We start from the raw sequence: 15883 nt of genomic DNA, 5'->3' as shown, positions 1-15883 counted from the left end.
AAATCTCCCAACCCTACTTGGAGACGCCAGGGATGGAACCTGGGACCTCCTCCATTGAAAGCCCCTGAACTATGGGCCTTCCCCATTGAATTTATGTGCATTTGCATGTTCCAGAAACCTCAAGAAATCTGCCTTTGAGGAGATACTGCAGGAAATGTGAAGAACTTGAGAATCTGCCTTAGAATCATAGAACTATAGAAGGGTCGTCTAGTCTTGCAAAGCTAGGCTTGCAGGGCACCATGAATGCACCCCTCAAAGCCAGCCAACCAATGGGTAGGGGTTGCTCCAAGTGGTGCAAAAGGCTTTGTTGGAGGGAGGAGAGCCCCCTGTGAATGGGGTGGGGAGGAGGGTGTCTACTGGCCTGAGCAATGAAACATCCAGAAGCATAGGGATAGACAAGAGATCAAGGCACCCGGGGATAGACTGTTTTAAGCAGAGGTAACGAGAAAATGTTGGGGGTCATTGTGGCAGTAGGGCCAAGTACGGACAGTGGTGGTGGTGGTGATAGAAAGTTTTGGGGTCCCAGGTGATCCAGGTCAAAGCCTGCTCACAGACTTTATGCTTCTCCTCCCTTCCCACCTTCAGCAATTACGAAGCCCTGGACCCGCTTGATATCAAAGAGAACAATAAACTGGTGAGTCTGTAGCTCCAGCTTTCCTTGAGCCAGAAGAAATTGGGCCAGGCTGTTGCTTGGACATGCTTTAGAGGGACACCTTTAACATAGTGAGGTCCCAAGGCCTTGTTGGGGAGAGGTTCGCATCCTTAGCTGAGCTATTGAGTTTCTGGATGGCCTTAAGTCAAAGTTACTCTAGGCTGACTACCTCACAGGGTTGTTCTGGGGATAAATAATTCAGAAAACTCTGGGGTGGCCCAGAGTGGACAAAACAGGTGCAGGAGGCCTCTGTTTCTCTCAGCCCTCCCACATGTAAAACGAGTAATAGTGTCAAGTTGGTGTAGTGGTTAGAGTGTTGGCAGGTTGGATTAAAATCCCCACTCAGCCCTGAAGCTCACTAGTGACCTTGGGCCAGTCACTTACTCTCAGCCTACCTCACAGAATTGTTGTGAGGATGAAATGGGGAGAACTATATATGCCACCTTGAGCTCATTGGAGGAAAGGTGGGATAGATAGATAGATAGATAGATAGATAGATAGATAGATAGATAGATAGATAGATATGCATAAAAGTTTTTTTAGCCCTTGTAAAATGCAGTAGGGGAGGAGGAGAAGAACATGATAATAAATAAAACCCTGCTGTGGAAAAAGCCCTTTGGTTGGGAAAAGGCTTTAACAGGCTCTTTGAGTTCCTCTCTCTTTCTCTCCTTCCATAATCAGGCCTTTGATGGCTTTGCCTCACTGGGGATCTCCCGGGTGATGGACCCTGCCGACATGGTTTTCCTGGCTGTGCCCGACCGGCTAATCGTCATGACATACCTGTGCCAAATCCGGGCTTTTTTCACCGGGCAAGAGCTGAACGTGGTGCAGTTTGCCACCAACAGCAACCAGACCACCTACAAGGTGGGCAAATTCGACACGGACTCGTCTGGCTCCATTGATCCCGTCGACTTCTACTCCCAGCACCTCCACGTTGCTGCCTCCCAGACAGAGCAGCCCGGTGGGTCGGGCGCAGAGGACTCTGGGGTGGCAAAGGCATCCAGCACCATGCCAGAGGAAGGCCAGAAGCCAAAGTTGCAGGATGCTGCCCCCGAGCATTCTCAGAGCGAGGAGAAGGCAGATGCTGCAAAGGATTCTGGGAAGGCAGCTGTGACAGAGGACAAGGTGGCGGAAGCCAACAGTGCTGAGCCGCTACAGCCTGTGGAACTAGATCAGGCACCTGAGGCGGTGAACATGGCGGAAGCTGACAAGAAGGGAATTGTCAATGGTGCAGCCGTCAAGCCAGCCGACGAAGCCACACCGGAGCCCCTCAGAACTGTGGACTGTAAAGCTGAGGGTGCGAATTCTGATGAGAAGGCTGTGGCTGAGAGTACTGCAGACACACAGTCTCTTCCCACTAAGGCGGAGGCCTCCCAATCTGATGGGAACACACTTGTTAATGGCCCTGCAGCCGATTCAGCCATGGAACGTGGGGCCAGTTTTCAGGCCCAAGTGGATTCTAGGACTGAGGCCCCGACGCCTGGTGCACAAACTGTGGCTAATGGCACTGAAGCCAGTCAAAACCCTGAACGGCAGGAAGAGGTCTCTGCCCTGAGCGACACTGAGACTGCTGCCTCAAAGCCCAATGGGAAGCTGCTGGCCAATGGGGCTACTCTCGCTCAGGGTGCGGAAGCAGAGGCTTCTGGGACAGAAGCCGCAAGGCCTGAGGGGAAGCCGCCCACCAGCAATGGGGAGAAGCTGGTTCCCCCTCCGCGGCTGAAGCGGATTGCGTCGCGGGGCAGCATCGAACGCCCCTTGCAGCGTGCACTCTCCACAGGGAGCCAAGGCCCAGTAGCCCCTCCACGCTCCCACGCTGCCAAGTCCACCTTCGCCCATGTGCGGGATGCAGACCTGGTGAAGAAGCGGCGCTCACGGCTCAAGAGCGAGTCCTTGTCGATGGACGAAGGGGAGCCGGGGAGCCCGGTTGAGGACCCTGCCAGGCGGCTGGCCGTGGTGAGTGGAGCTCCCAGGGAGACACTGAACAAGCTTGCTTGGGCGTGTTGCCGGGTTAATGTTGCATGGCCGCTTTTTTATCATTGCACTTCTGGTTTTGCTAACCCCTTGCCCTGCTGAACTAAGAGCTTTTATAGCATGGGATGCTTGATCTAGGAGGGTCTAGTTGGCCCTGCAACTGCTTCGGATCCAAGCTTTTGGCTTTGAAAAACGTGCTGCTGTGGAGAGAGTGCTGCTGGGCATGTGCAGAGTTGCATTTCTATCAGCACAGCCACAGATACCTATTTGGCTTCCAGGCAGCATTGAACTCTGGCACTGGTCTCCAGCTTTTGAAATTTGGTGGTTGGGTTTGATGGACAGGTTTCGAGAACTGGGCCTTTTTGGCTGCTTTTTGTAACAGCTGCCCTCCTCTTGGAACACTGCTTCGATTTCGTGAATCAAACTGGGTGCATTGGTGGTGTGGTGCTGTCCCGTGTCTTGGAAGTATAGCTGCACAGCCTTTGATTCCTTCTAACCCTGGTATTAGGGACCTTGTGGCCCTCCAAATGTTCTTAGACAGCAACTTGTGTCATCATTGGCTGTGCTGACTGGGGCAGATTGGAGTTGCAGTTAGGCAACAACTGGAAGAGCTGCAGGCCTCCCTGTCTCTGCCCTAACCTGATTTTCTGTTCTGTTTCTCATTGGCGAACGGGTTGTTCTGTGTTGTTTTTGCTCTGTCCACAGATGAACTAATAACAATTAGCTTAAAATTTTGTGTGCCTCTCACTTTTGAGTTGTCCTGGTGAACTACCAATCATTTTATTAATTAATAAAATAAAAACTTACTTCTCCGTACTTGGGGTATGTGTGCTTGTGCACGATATCCAGCCATTTTAGATGGCAAAGTGAATTGGGGAACTGTAGCTGTGTGAGGGGAATTGGAGTTTTCCTAATGACTCTCAGCACCCTTAACAAACTACAGCTCCCAGAATTCTTTGTGTGGAAGCCATGTCTGTTTAAAGTGGCAGTGCAGTACTTTAAATTTATGGTGCGAGTGTGGCCAGAATCTGTTTTAGCTGTGTCTTGTGCAGGGTTGGCACTGGGGTTGGTATCATGATGCAGCTGCCAAGGCCTACACCCCTGCAGAGGGAAGACTGTCGATTCTCAGAGCCTTTTGGCCCAAAAGGAAATGGGGTGGGGGGAGCCATACAGAGGCCATCTTGATGGAAACCTGGAGCCAGCACTGATCTTCTGCTTCCCAAGTACGTGCCTTTTATGTGCACTGCTTCTATGCTTGGTTTGCTAATTTTAGTGCAGGCAGCTAGGCTGGATGCACCTGCTGTAGAATAGTCTGCTAGTAATGGGCTGTAGGTCATGTTTTCATCTCCAGTTCAAAAGATCAGGAAGGAGGTAATGGGAAATATACTCACCTCTGCCAGACACCCAGGAGAGCAGCTTCCCGTCAAAGCAGACAATATCAGGCCAGACAGATAAAGTCTGACCTCTTTCCTTTAATGCCTTCGTCACCTCTCTGCATTTGCAGCTGATCAGGGCAGCTGGCAACACCCTCTTACTGGCTGGTTTCTGCTCAAGGCTTGCTCGGTTGCCAGCCATCTCCATGTTTCCATGTTCTTTTATGAATGTGCCATCGCATGGTGAAAGCATAAAGACCATAGATCTGTCTAGGCGAAAATTCTGACTGAAAACTTGCAATTTCTCACCTCCAGACATTGCATTAAAACAACTCCTGTCAGTCCCATCGCTGATGGACAAGGCTTATGGAAATTGCAGCTCAGCAACGTCTGGGGGGCCAAAGGTTCCCCACCCTCTTAAGGCAATACTAATCTGTTGTTTGTTTAAATCAGGCATTGGCAAACTCAGCCCTCCAGATGTTTTGGGACTACAATTCCCATCATCCCTGACCACTAGTCGTGCTAGCAAGGGATCATGGGAGTTGTAGTCGCAAAACATCTGAAGGGCCGAGGTTGCCTATGCCTGGTTTAAATGTATAAATTAAACACTTGCTCTGGTGCTCTGTAGCAGCTTGGGAGCCTCCAGATATCTTGGACTCAACACCTGCAAGGAGGGCTGGGGCAGATGGGAGTTGTAGTCCAAATCTTCTGGTGCACTCCAGGTTTGGGAGGTTGGGGTGCCAACTCATGGTGCCTTCTAGTTGAGACTCCAGGTCTCATCAGCCTAGGCAACGTGGCACATGGCCGCAGGTGATGGGAGCTAGGCTCCCACAACATGGGGGGGGGGGGAGGATGTAGCCTCTCCACATCTGTCTCCTGACTCTGTTCAACATTTTTCAGAGATGAAAGTTACATGACTCTGTTTGCTTTGCTGAGACCCAATTTCCTCTCTCTCTCTCTCTCTCTCTCTCTCTCTCTCTCTCCCCCCCCCTCCCTCCCTCTCCCAGGAGGATGTTAGCGATGGGGGCTCAAGACCCCGACCAAAAGTTCAGCGGCACCCAGGTGAGTTTGGATCCTTGCAGAATTGGTAGGCTGGAACTAAAGAGGTGGGCAGCTTGCTTTTTCCTCCATCTCCCAAATGTCTCTGAAGGGTCCCCTGCATAAGCAGGTGCTCTGGTCTGAATACCCCTTCTATCTACCCCAGCCCCACAAAAAAACTTGTAATTAGCTCAGACTGGTTATCTTTGCCTCTCTTCTTCACAGCCCCTCCAACTGCTACCTCCCAGGAACTGCCCCAGGACACCAGCCTGAAGATCAGCACCAATGAAGAAGAGATTCTGGTAAGATAATGGGAACAATTGGGCCTCATGAGCTTAAAATCGCTTTTGGAGCAAGATCTGATTTAAAACGAAACTGCCTCATTTGAAAGCAGCCTTTCTCTGATTAGCAGCTGCTTCAGTTGGTAAAAAAGGTGCACCAGAAAAAGGAAGCTAGTCCTCTAACACCACAGCTTTTATAAAATACACATTCCCCCCCCCAAAAAAAGAGGAGACTTTAATCCTAAAATCTGATCCATCTCTGCCCTCATAGGTGTCCTTTTTTGCCTGGCTGGGGGCTCTTTAACAACGGCATGAAAAGTGTGAATAACTGGAGACTATTTGCAGCTATTAGTAACCATTTAGTTAAACATAACTAAATGCAGCCTCCGTGTCCTAAGGCAATCTACCTCTGATTTCCCAGATTATGAGGACAAACCGTAGTCAAAATTCAGCTCCTTGTGTCCATGAGCTTCTCAGAAACATTGGGCTGACTACTGCTGATTATAAGTGTCCTGATCTAGATAAAACTTTGGTTTAACTCACCAGAGCGGTCCTCCAGTAAGAGGAGATGAGCAACATATATTAGACTAGGTTCTTCTTAGCTGCAGTTGTGTTGGGCAGCTCATTCAGAATCCTAAGAAACTTGGCTTTAATACTTGACAAGTTTCTAGCTCTTAAGGAAGGTGTCCAAGAGCACAAGTCCCCGCAGGAAATTGCATGGCCTTAGGCCCTTAGGGGAACCACATGACTGCTGTGCTGCATAGGAAGCCGTTTCAGTTCCTACCCAGACCAGCCATGTTCATAGCAAGTGAGTCATCCAAGTTCCTTTATTGGAAACAGAAACCTCAAAATACCCCATATTTGCCCAAAGATGCTGGTGTGTTGGGGACGTTGGCACCATCTTATGAGAAGAGTTTTTTCCTAGGGGGAGTGGAGACCTTGCTGTGTGGGTGGGTGGCAGCAGAGTTTGGCATTGTGGCACATGCAGGCAGCCCCAGGTGGCATATGGCTCTTAGCCAACTTCCATGCCTCCTAGGGGCCTCTTCTCTGCTAATTGGTGCTGGAAGCAGACCAATTGCCTGCCTCCCCCAACTCTCACCAGTTCTGAGTGGCTATTGGCTACAATGGTTGCATTCTCCCTCCACTGTCGGAGGCAGTTGCTGGGAGTCTCAAGTGGAGAGGAGAGAGCTTTTGCACTCACGTTCTGCTTGCAGACTTCCCATAAGCATCTATAGAACGCTGTGAGATCAAGTTGCTGGACTAGGGCCACATTCTCACCATATACTTAAAGTGCTATGATACCACATTAAACAGGAATGGCTTCCCCTAGAGAATCCTGGGAGCTGTAGTTGGTTAAGGGTGCTGAGAGATGTTGGGAGACCCCTATTCCTCTCCTAGAGCTAGAGTTGCCAGGATGGTTTAACACTCAATGTCTCTTCATGGGGCCTCCCATCCGATGTCAAAGAGATAGTTATGCGACTTTCCTTTGATACCTGAAGGCATCCCTGTATCGAGACACTTTTAACGTGAGATGTTCTGTTCTGTGATTGTAGTTGTTGCTGCTGCTGTGTTTTTGTATACCCTGTTGGAAGCTGCCCCAGAGTGGCTGGGGCAACCAAATCACATGGGTGGGATACAAAAATTACATTTGCTCTGTTAGGGTTCTCCTAACAACTCTCAGGCCACTGAACAAACCACAGTTACCATAATTTTTAGGGGGAAGGTATGACTGTTTTAAAGTGGAATCATAGGGCTTTAAATGTAGGGTATACATATGGTCTAGAATGATGAGCCTGTTACTTAATCTTGCAAACTTGCTCTTGCATTCTTCTGGTTGCCTCTGGTGTGGGGGAAAATCAATTGCTAATTTCAGGAGCCGGGCTTGTGTGAAATGGCCCTTTAGTTTTAAGATAGCAATTGTTGTTGGTTGGTTGGTTGTTCATTACCTGCCACTCATAGCTGTTCTAGAAAGCATATGAGTAACCCAGGAAAGATTTGGGTAGCTAATTCTACTAACCGTGGGATGGGGCTTGTTTTCTAGGCAGTTCGTGGTCTCTCCTCTCTTTCTGCGTGTTACAAAAGAAGCGCCTCGTAACCTAGAGGCAAATCTCATGCTTTGCATGCAGAAGGTCACAGATTTAATCCTTGACATTTGAAGGATCTCAGGTTGCAGAACTGCGAGAGATGCTACCAGTAAAAAGTAACTAATACTGGGCTTGATTGATCAATGGCTTGCTTTCCTACAAGGCTGCTTCATCTGTTGCTCATAATCAGGGCCTTGCAGAGCCAGGCAGAGGCCCAGGCCAGGTAGATAATGTGCCCCCCCTTTTTTTTACTCTGGGTATAACTGAAGTCTTATAAATAGGTATATAAATAATTTTCACAAAAGTTATACTGACAAATAGTTTTATTTCAAGGCTTGAACCCTCTGCATTCGCCCCAGTGCATCCCCTGGGATTGTGAATATGCTGACCAAGGCCCCCTTTGGAATTGGAGACCCGGGCCAAGTGGCTCGTATGCCCCCCCCCCCCCCCGGTCTGGGCCTGCTCATAATGTGCTTTACTGTTCCTTCTTTTGAAAATGTCCAAAGCCTGCAAAGCCTCTCCTCAAAGAACATAGGAAGAGTCTGCTGGACCAGGCTGGTGCTCCAACTAGTCCAGCATCCTGTTCTCACAGTGGCCAGCCAGTTGCAGGACCCGAGCATGAGAGCCCTCTCCCCTTCTGTGGTTTCCAGCAACTGGCATAGCTGCCTTTACTGTTAAAGACCGAGAACAGCCACCTTGGCTATAATAGCCACTGATAGCCTTCTCCCCCATGAATTTGTCCAATCCTCTCTTGTTTTTTAATTAGTTTTTATTTAAAAAATTCTTGTGTTACAAAACAGACAAGGAAAAGTACATATAGCATCTTCTTTTTTGATTCATTGAGTCTTAACGCCATCTGCCTAAATAGTTCTGCACCGACAAAAAAGTACATTTTTCAATGAGAATAAGTTGCACCTTCTTCATTTTTCTACAGCTCCTTTAAATTGGCAAAGCACTGAACAGCCTTTGTGTGGGGGTTTTTTCTGCACACAACCACCCTGTGAGGCTGGCCACTGTTGTTCCAATTTTAGATTGGGCACCTGAGGCTGAACCGGAATGCAAACTTGCCCAAAGCCACCCAGTATCAGAGGTGGGACTTTTAACAACCAGATCTGAAAGTCATACTCTCACCACTAGGAAGCAGATTGGGATAATCTGCAGGTAAAAAAGCAAATTTGAATGTCCTCTTGTATATTGGGTCCTGTTTTCGTCTCTAGCAAGGCGTTTTTGCTTTCTGAGATATCATTTCTGCAGGCAACAGTCTAGCTCTTCCTGCCCCATTCCATGCCCCAGGGTGGCATTCACATCCCCCATCCCAGGACAAACACCACCTCTAATGACTGCTGTGGTTTCACCCTAGAGATTCCAAGACACCAGCCAGTACGTGGTTGCTGAACTCCGGGCTTTGGAGAATGAACAGCGGCAAATCGATGGGCGAGCAGCTGTGGTGGAGAAGGACCTGCGGGGCCTTATGGAATCAGGTAGGAAAACTGGAGATGGGAGCCACAGCTCAGTGGGTAGAGCATCTGTCTTGCATGCAGAAGTTCGCAGGTTCTGTTCTTGGCATTGCCAGGTAGGGCTGGGAAAGACCCCTGCCTGAAACTCTGGAGAGGGGGCAACCTCATGGGCGAGAGTGAGCAAGCCTGCAGAGACCTTCCCTGCATTTTGCTGCCTCTGTGCTGAGTGCACAATTCTTGCCTGTGCAAAGTACATTCCTGTGATGGGGAGGAAGGTGGCAGGGGGAGGGGTAAAGCCTCCCCTTCCTGGGTATCTAAATGTCCCTGCTCACCCCAGGCCCCACCCACAGATGTCCAGTGACATGCAACACCCCTACAAGCCCATCAAGCACTCATCCAACCTCACATGAGGCCAGTGCTGGATTTACGTATAAGCTAAACAAGCTATAGCTTAGGGCCCCACTCTCTTGGGGGCCCCAAAATAAAATTAAAGGGGGAAAAACTGGGTGTAGATTTCCAAAATATAAGAGAAAAACAAATAAAATAAAACCTACATACAGCAACAGTGGCAAATGGCTTTAGATACCTATTAGGTCCATAAATGACCATATAGCATATATTCAACACAAAAAACAGCAACAATTTGTTGTTGACAAAGCACAGCTGGACATATAAAGGGCCCCATTACCTTCAGTAGCTTAGGGCCTCATCAAACCTAAATCCAGCCCTGCGTGTGGCCCTCGGGCAGGGACTCATTTTCAGCATTGATCGGTGCTGTCAGCAAGTCCCTCTAGCACAGCCACGAAAGTGGGCTTGCTATCAGCGCTGATGGGTACTGAAAATGAAGCCCTTTGAAGGTGAAACACTTGCAAGTCCCGCTTAGCATTGAACAGTTGGCAGCAGGCTGGTTTTTCCTTTGCAGCCCTGTCTTTTTACGCCCTACACATCTGATGCCACATATGGCCTTAAGGGTGGGGCAAGTTGCTCACAATTGTAAAATTCTCGGGAGTGACAAATGTCCAAATGTTCCAGATGTTGGGGAAGACAGATCATCAGAGATCCTCACCCTACCTCTCTTCCCCTGATCTACTTCAGGTGCTGACAAACTGAGGGAGGAGGAGCTGATCCAGGAATGGTTCACACTGGTGAATAAAAAGAATGCCCTGATCCGACGGCAAGACCAGCTGCAATTGCTGTGAGTGCGGGAGGTGGGAGGAGAAAATGGCAGCACTGAAGGGGGCGGGACTTCCTTATTCTCTGCTTGATGGAGCACACAGCATGATGGCTCGCTAATGTGATCCAAGGCCACATCCACACCACTTTAAACAGCCATGGCTTCCCCCAAAGAATCTTGGGAGTTGTAGTTTATTAAGGGTGCCAGGTGTCTTTGGTGCACCTCTGTTCCCCTCACAGAGCTACCATATTGGTTTTACAGCCAGTGTCTCTTTCCCAGGAACTCTGGGAATTGCAATTCTTAGCAGCTGCTGCTAAGAGGAGTTACTGGTACTTTTTGGGTGTCTGAACGCAGCCTCTTCCTTTCTTCTCCAGGATGGAAGAGCAAGACTTGGAGCGGCGATTTGAACTCCTGAGCCGTGAGCTGAGAGCCATGATGGCTATTGAAGGTGAAGACTTGAAAACCAGGGTGGAGGACTGGGAAAGGGGGCCTGGAGGGGAAGGGGGCCTGGGAGGCTGTGTCTGTGCTTCTCTAGCATGCCCAGTTTGCTGGGCTGTTGTCCCCCCGGAGCATTTCCCGACTGGGGATGTTGATGAAGAAGGCAGTATGGAGAGATCTAGGAAGTTTGGCGGCAGGGCAGGGTGGCAAAATGAAAGTTCTGTTTCAGTGTTCCTTTTTTCAAAAAAAAAAGTTTATTCTGCCATTTATTCTGTGCTTGGTTTTTATTCCAATGTTTTGGTTTTCTCTACTGCTGTTTTCAAAATTGTTCTCTTCAGTCTTCAGATGTTTTAATCGTCCTACAGTCTGTGTGTTGCACGCCCAGGTTTATTTGCGGTTTTTAATATATACATGTACATCTGTACGTGGCTTTGTGTATCTGTGGTTTGGAAGGTGGATCAGCCTTTCTTGCTATGCCTCTCCCCACTCCAGACTGGCTCAAAACAGAAGCTCAACAGCAGCGGGAGCAGCTCCTTCTGGAAGAGCTGGTGTCGCTGGTGAACCAGAGGGACGAGCTGGTGAGAGACCTGGACATCAAAGAGAGGATGTGAGTGGCTCATCTCTTCTTTGGAGTGTGAGGGAAGAGGGATGCTGGAAGTTAAAGCATAAGGGGGAAGCTACCTTTCTTCCCACCAGGGACTACAGATGTGTAAGAATGGAAGTTGGGGGTCCTCTGGTATAAGAACGTCTCTGGTGCCTGTTAATCCTCCTGTTTGCAGCCAAAAAGCCTCATTTCCCAAGCTTTCCTAGACTCCTGATGCAAGGACCAGGTCTTTCTGAGCACTCAAGCAACAGCAAAAGCACCAATGCCTCTGCACATGTGCAGAGTACCTTTCCCCTTTGTAACCACATTTCCTGATCCAGGAATGCATGAGCATTGGAATTTTTCCTTGTTAGATATTAACCCTTTGGTCAGGATTTGGGGAAAGGGTTGGGGGGGGTGTTTGGTGACAGTGATGACACTAGAGGAGGAGACCTTTATAAATGGGAGTACTGTGCAAACACATACACACACACACAAATCCCCATTTCATTTGGCTCCTTGTCCTCGAGGCTCAATATGTAACACTAAATTTTCTCTATTGTCCTTGCCGTGTAGCTGCAGAGAGAAACTTGTATTGACAAGAAGAGTATTCTTTAAATATTGGGCATATTTTACAGTATAGAAATGAGAATAGTAAGATAATTGGGGTGATGAGGTACCTGGATATCATGCCAGCTTTTAGAGAGACTCGTTTCATTGAAGTAGGTTGGCTATTGTGTCAGCCTGTGCCCTGCCCTGCCCTGCCCTGCCCTGCCCTGCCCTGCCCTGCCCTGCCCCACCAGTAAACACTGATGTTCCCGTCAAATATAAACATTGGAGACCAGAGTTTGTTTCTGAATGGAACATCTAAAATAATTTGTTTTAAAAAATCAGGGTGGGGGATGAGAGGGTTTTACAAACTAGTAAGGACTGGAACCTTGATTTTTCCATTGATTTCATTGAACCAATTCTCTTTTTGGTTTTGGTTTTCTTCAAAGCAGGTTGGAGGGGATAAATGTTGTTAGCGAGTGAAGGACAAACGTAATTCCACCCCTCTTGAAACTTCAGGTTCTTGCTCCCTTTCTAAAAACAAAACAAAACACTTGCCTCCCTAGGGAAACATGTCTTTTAAGGTGATGGTTGCCAGTTGAGGAAGGCTAATGTTCAGAAGGATGGCAGTTTGCTGATAAATGGAAGTGGTGCAACGATTAAAAAGTGTGATCCTCTCTGCATCGCATTTGCTCAGAAATGGTGTTCACTGTGTTCAGTGAATGCTGGAAACCACAAGTGGGGAGAGTTGCTGTTGCACTGAGGTCCTGCCTGTCGGTTTCCCATTTGGGGCATGTGATTGGCCACTGTGAGAACAGGATGCTAGACTAGACGGGCCATTGGCCAGCAGGGCTCTTGATAGTTACTTATGGAGTGTGGCAGGGCTCAACCAGTTCTTGGTGACCTGGCTCTACTTTCTACCCACTAATGCTGCTTTTCCATTGTTGTTCTTCCCCATTTCCGCCTGCCCCCCCTCCAACACCACTTTAGAGCTCTGGAAGAGGACGCCCGGTTGGAACGGGGACTGCAGCAGAGACGCCACAAGCTCAGCCGCAAGGAGAAGTGCCGTGTCAGCTGAGATGGGCTGGTGCAACTTGCCTCTTCTCCCCGCACTCCCCCATACATGGGATGGCAGGAGGCACAGCACACAAGAGCACTTCTGCCACTCCAAAGGCAACCCCAGCCCTAAATCCCCACTAGCCATTGGGAGGGCCTCGCCTGCCATGCCACAGCCTTGCTGGAGCACACCATTGCCCACAGTCCTCTGGGGGGGCCGCAGCTGCTTGACTGCTCATGCCAAAGAGGGGGGTGTGTGTGTGTGTGTTTGTTTGTTTTCCCCTACTGGGGCAAGGGAGATCGTCCAAACTCTTCTTTCTTTCTCTTACCCTATGTCCATGCCCTCCCCAGAGAAGATGCCACTTTTAAAGGGCAGTGCCCATGTACCCTGGTTTACCTGGAGAGGGAAGAAATCAGCTTTTCAAATTCACACTCTCCAAATTTTAGGAACGATATTTATTTGTGTGTGTGTGTGTGTGTGTGTGTGTGATTTTTGTGTATGTGCACATGCATGTGAGCTGCTCTTTTGGGTTTGGAAACGGGTGCCTCCTCCTCACCTCTGCCATTTTTACAAAGTTTATTTGGCTCTATTATTATTATTTTTTAATGATCAATGTTTGTTGTTGGTCGATGGTACAAAAGCCACAAAGTGCCTTGAATACTCCTAAAGCCAGATGTGACAGTGGCCAACTTCCCTCTGCCCCCCCCCCCCAGTTTTGCACCTCCCCCTCAGCCCAGTCCCTCCCTGGTTATTTGCACTAAATTTGTACCAGAGTTTGAAATAAATACATCAAAAGACACAAGGTGTGTGAGGAAGGTAGTTTGTGGTGTGTTCGTGATACATACTGGAAATCGCCTGCTGCTTCGTGGCCATTGGCTGAGCTGCCCTTCTGTCACAGAAAGTCTTTGAACACTTGCTGTGAGGTATAGCTATAGAACGTTGGTGAACAGTCCCCCTTCCGTGTGGCAACTGAGAGCTTGGCAGGGGTATCAAAAGAACAGGAAATGCTATATGCTGTTAGAACAAAGTAAGCAGGAAGGCCATGGGCTTATCAGAACGAAGGCCTAAAGGTATGGCGGTATTGCACAAAGGTCTGAGGAACTACAATTCAAATCCCTAGTCGGTTGTGGAGCTTACTCTGTAACCTTGAGCCATTCAGCACCTTTTAGCCCAGGGGGTCACCAAAATATGCGACACTTTTGAGGTCCTGTGGTGCTCACAAAGCCTCTGAGCATGCCACCCCCCACTTAGTACCCCCTTGGACATGAGGTCGTGAGGCTGGTTACCTTTTTCTCCCTCGAAAAGTACCTAGAACTGAAGGAGGAAGTGGGGCTCTTTCCCACTTCCTTCTGAACTTTGGCATGTTTTTCAGGGCTCAGATTACTGGATACACCTTTAACACAGATCCTTTGGGGAAAGTTAAGTTTGTTTGTATGCACTTACTCTGTAGGGGGCGGGGAAGTGAACAGAGGGGGCCCTTATTTACTCCAAATGTGCCCACTGAACTAAAAAGGTTGGCATTCCCTGTTTTAGTGTAACCTACCTGACAGAGTTGTCGAAAGGATGAAGAAAAAAGTTTGGTAGGCAGGGAGATAGGAACCATATGCGCTACCTTGAGCTCCTTGGAGGAAAGACTGGGTATAAAGGGAATTAGGTACATAAATGGGGACGCGGGTGGCGCTGTGGGTTAAACCACAGAGACTAGGACTTGCTGATCAGAAGGTTGGCGGTTTGAATCCCCGCAACGGGGTGAGCTCCCGTTGCTCGGTCCCTGCTCCTGCCAACCTAGCAGTTCGAAAGCACGTCAAAGTGCAAGTACAGTGGTACCTCGCAAGACGAATGCCTTGCAAGACGAAAAATGCGCAAGATGAAAGAGTTTTCCGTTTTTTGAGTCGTTCCGCAAGACGAATTTCCCTATGGGCTTGTTTCGCAAGACGAAACGTCTTGCAAGTTCTTGCGAGTTTGTTTCCTTTTTCTTAAAGCCGCTAAGCTGTTAATAGCCGCTAAGCTGCTAAGCCGCTAATAGCTGCTAAACCGCTAATAGCCACGCTTCGCAAGACGAAAAAACCGCAAGACGAAGAGACTCGCAGAACGGATTAATTTCGTCTTGCGAGGCACCACTGTAGATAAATTGGTACCGCTCCGGCAGGAAGGTAAATGGCATTTCCCTGCGCTGCTCTGGTTCACCAGAAGCGGCTTAGTTAGTTAGTTAGTTAGTTAGTTAGTTAGTTATGCTGGCCACATGACCCGGAAGCTCAGCCAATAAAGCAAGATGAGCAACCCCAGAGTCGGTCACGACTAGACCTAATGGTCAGGGGTCCCTTTACCTTTACTAGGTACATAAATAAGCAGGAATCAGAGAAAATGGGGTAGAGAATACGGGAAAGAGGGCAAGGGGCAATACAGATGGCAGGGACGTTTATTTCTGGCATCATGCAGGCACTGGGTTGGGAAACAGCCCTTGTCCCTTGACTAGGCAGGAGCAAAGACTTCTAGGAAGTGGGCTGTACTACCTCCAGTTTTCGCTCCTGGCTTGTTACAATCAGTCAGCTTTTTTCCACTCGTTGTCTAATCTCATCTTTGTGCTAATTGACTGTGTAAGCTGTATAAATAAGTGAGAACTCATTACTCTAACCCTCTTTCTCCTCTGCCAATGGATTGCGACCCTCACCGATTGCTGCAAGGGAACTGCCCTCCTCTGAAAGAGTCACACAGACTATTTATTTAACTGCATTTCTGTGCTGCCCCCAAACCCAACATTCTCTGGGTGGTTTCCAAAATCACCACTCATTTATTTAGTTCTCCCACCCTTCCTCCCAAAGGACCTCAGGGTGGGGTAGAAATAATTTTTTTAAAAAAGAATAGGAAAAATATATTCTTATATTTTAAGTACCAGTGTTGCTGACAATGATACATAAAGGGAGTGTGGTCCTTGAAAATGGTTCTTGTCTGTGATGCAGGCCTCCAGAAAGTAGTGGACATAAAAAGAGGAGCCTTGATGTATCACACTAAAGGCCCATTCAGCCTAGCACTCTGTTCTTCCAGTGGCCAACCTTCTGTCTCCCAGAAGCCCACAAGCAGGGCCTGAGCACAACAGCAGTCTCCACACTACACACTGCCTCTCACAGTGGAAGGATAGCATCATCACAGAATCATTGGCCGGGTCCTCTAGTCCAACCCCCTGCAATGCAGGAATCTCAGCTAAAGCATCCATGACAGACGACCA

The 15883-nt window shown here is 48.7% G+C and overlaps 1 protein-coding gene across 4 annotated transcripts in view; it reads left to right on the top strand.

Moving 5' to 3' along the window:
- The window catches only part of EHBP1L1 (EH domain binding protein 1 like 1), a 41855-nt gene extending 28396 nt beyond the window's left edge, over positions 1-13459 (top strand). For all 4 annotated transcript variants that reach the window (XM_081841705.1, XM_081841704.1, XM_081841707.1 and 1 more), the window contains 9 exons: positions 586-634; positions 1334-2605; positions 5004-5058; positions 5260-5336; positions 8760-8880; positions 9952-10051; positions 10405-10478; positions 10961-11075; positions 12591-13459. In XM_081841705.1, the coding sequence (XP_081697831.1) occupies positions 586-634; positions 1334-2605; positions 5004-5058; positions 5260-5336; positions 8760-8880; positions 9952-10051; positions 10405-10478; positions 10961-11075; positions 12591-12678 (1951 nt within the window). In that variant the 3' untranslated portion in view covers positions 12679-13459. The remainder of the gene's footprint in view (positions 1-585; positions 635-1333; positions 2606-5003; positions 5059-5259; positions 5337-8759; positions 8881-9951; positions 10052-10404; positions 10479-10960; positions 11076-12590) is intronic.
- Positions 13460-15883: the final 2424 nt, after the last annotated feature.

The sequence above is a fragment of the Podarcis erhardii genome (assembly GCF_964252035.2).
Source record: "Podarcis erhardii genome assembly, chromosome: 15".
Taxonomy (NCBI): domain Eukaryota; kingdom Metazoa; phylum Chordata; class Lepidosauria; order Squamata; family Lacertidae; genus Podarcis; species Podarcis erhardii.
Note: the sequence above shows the minus strand (reverse complement) of the source record. Positions and strands in the feature narration are given on the sequence as shown.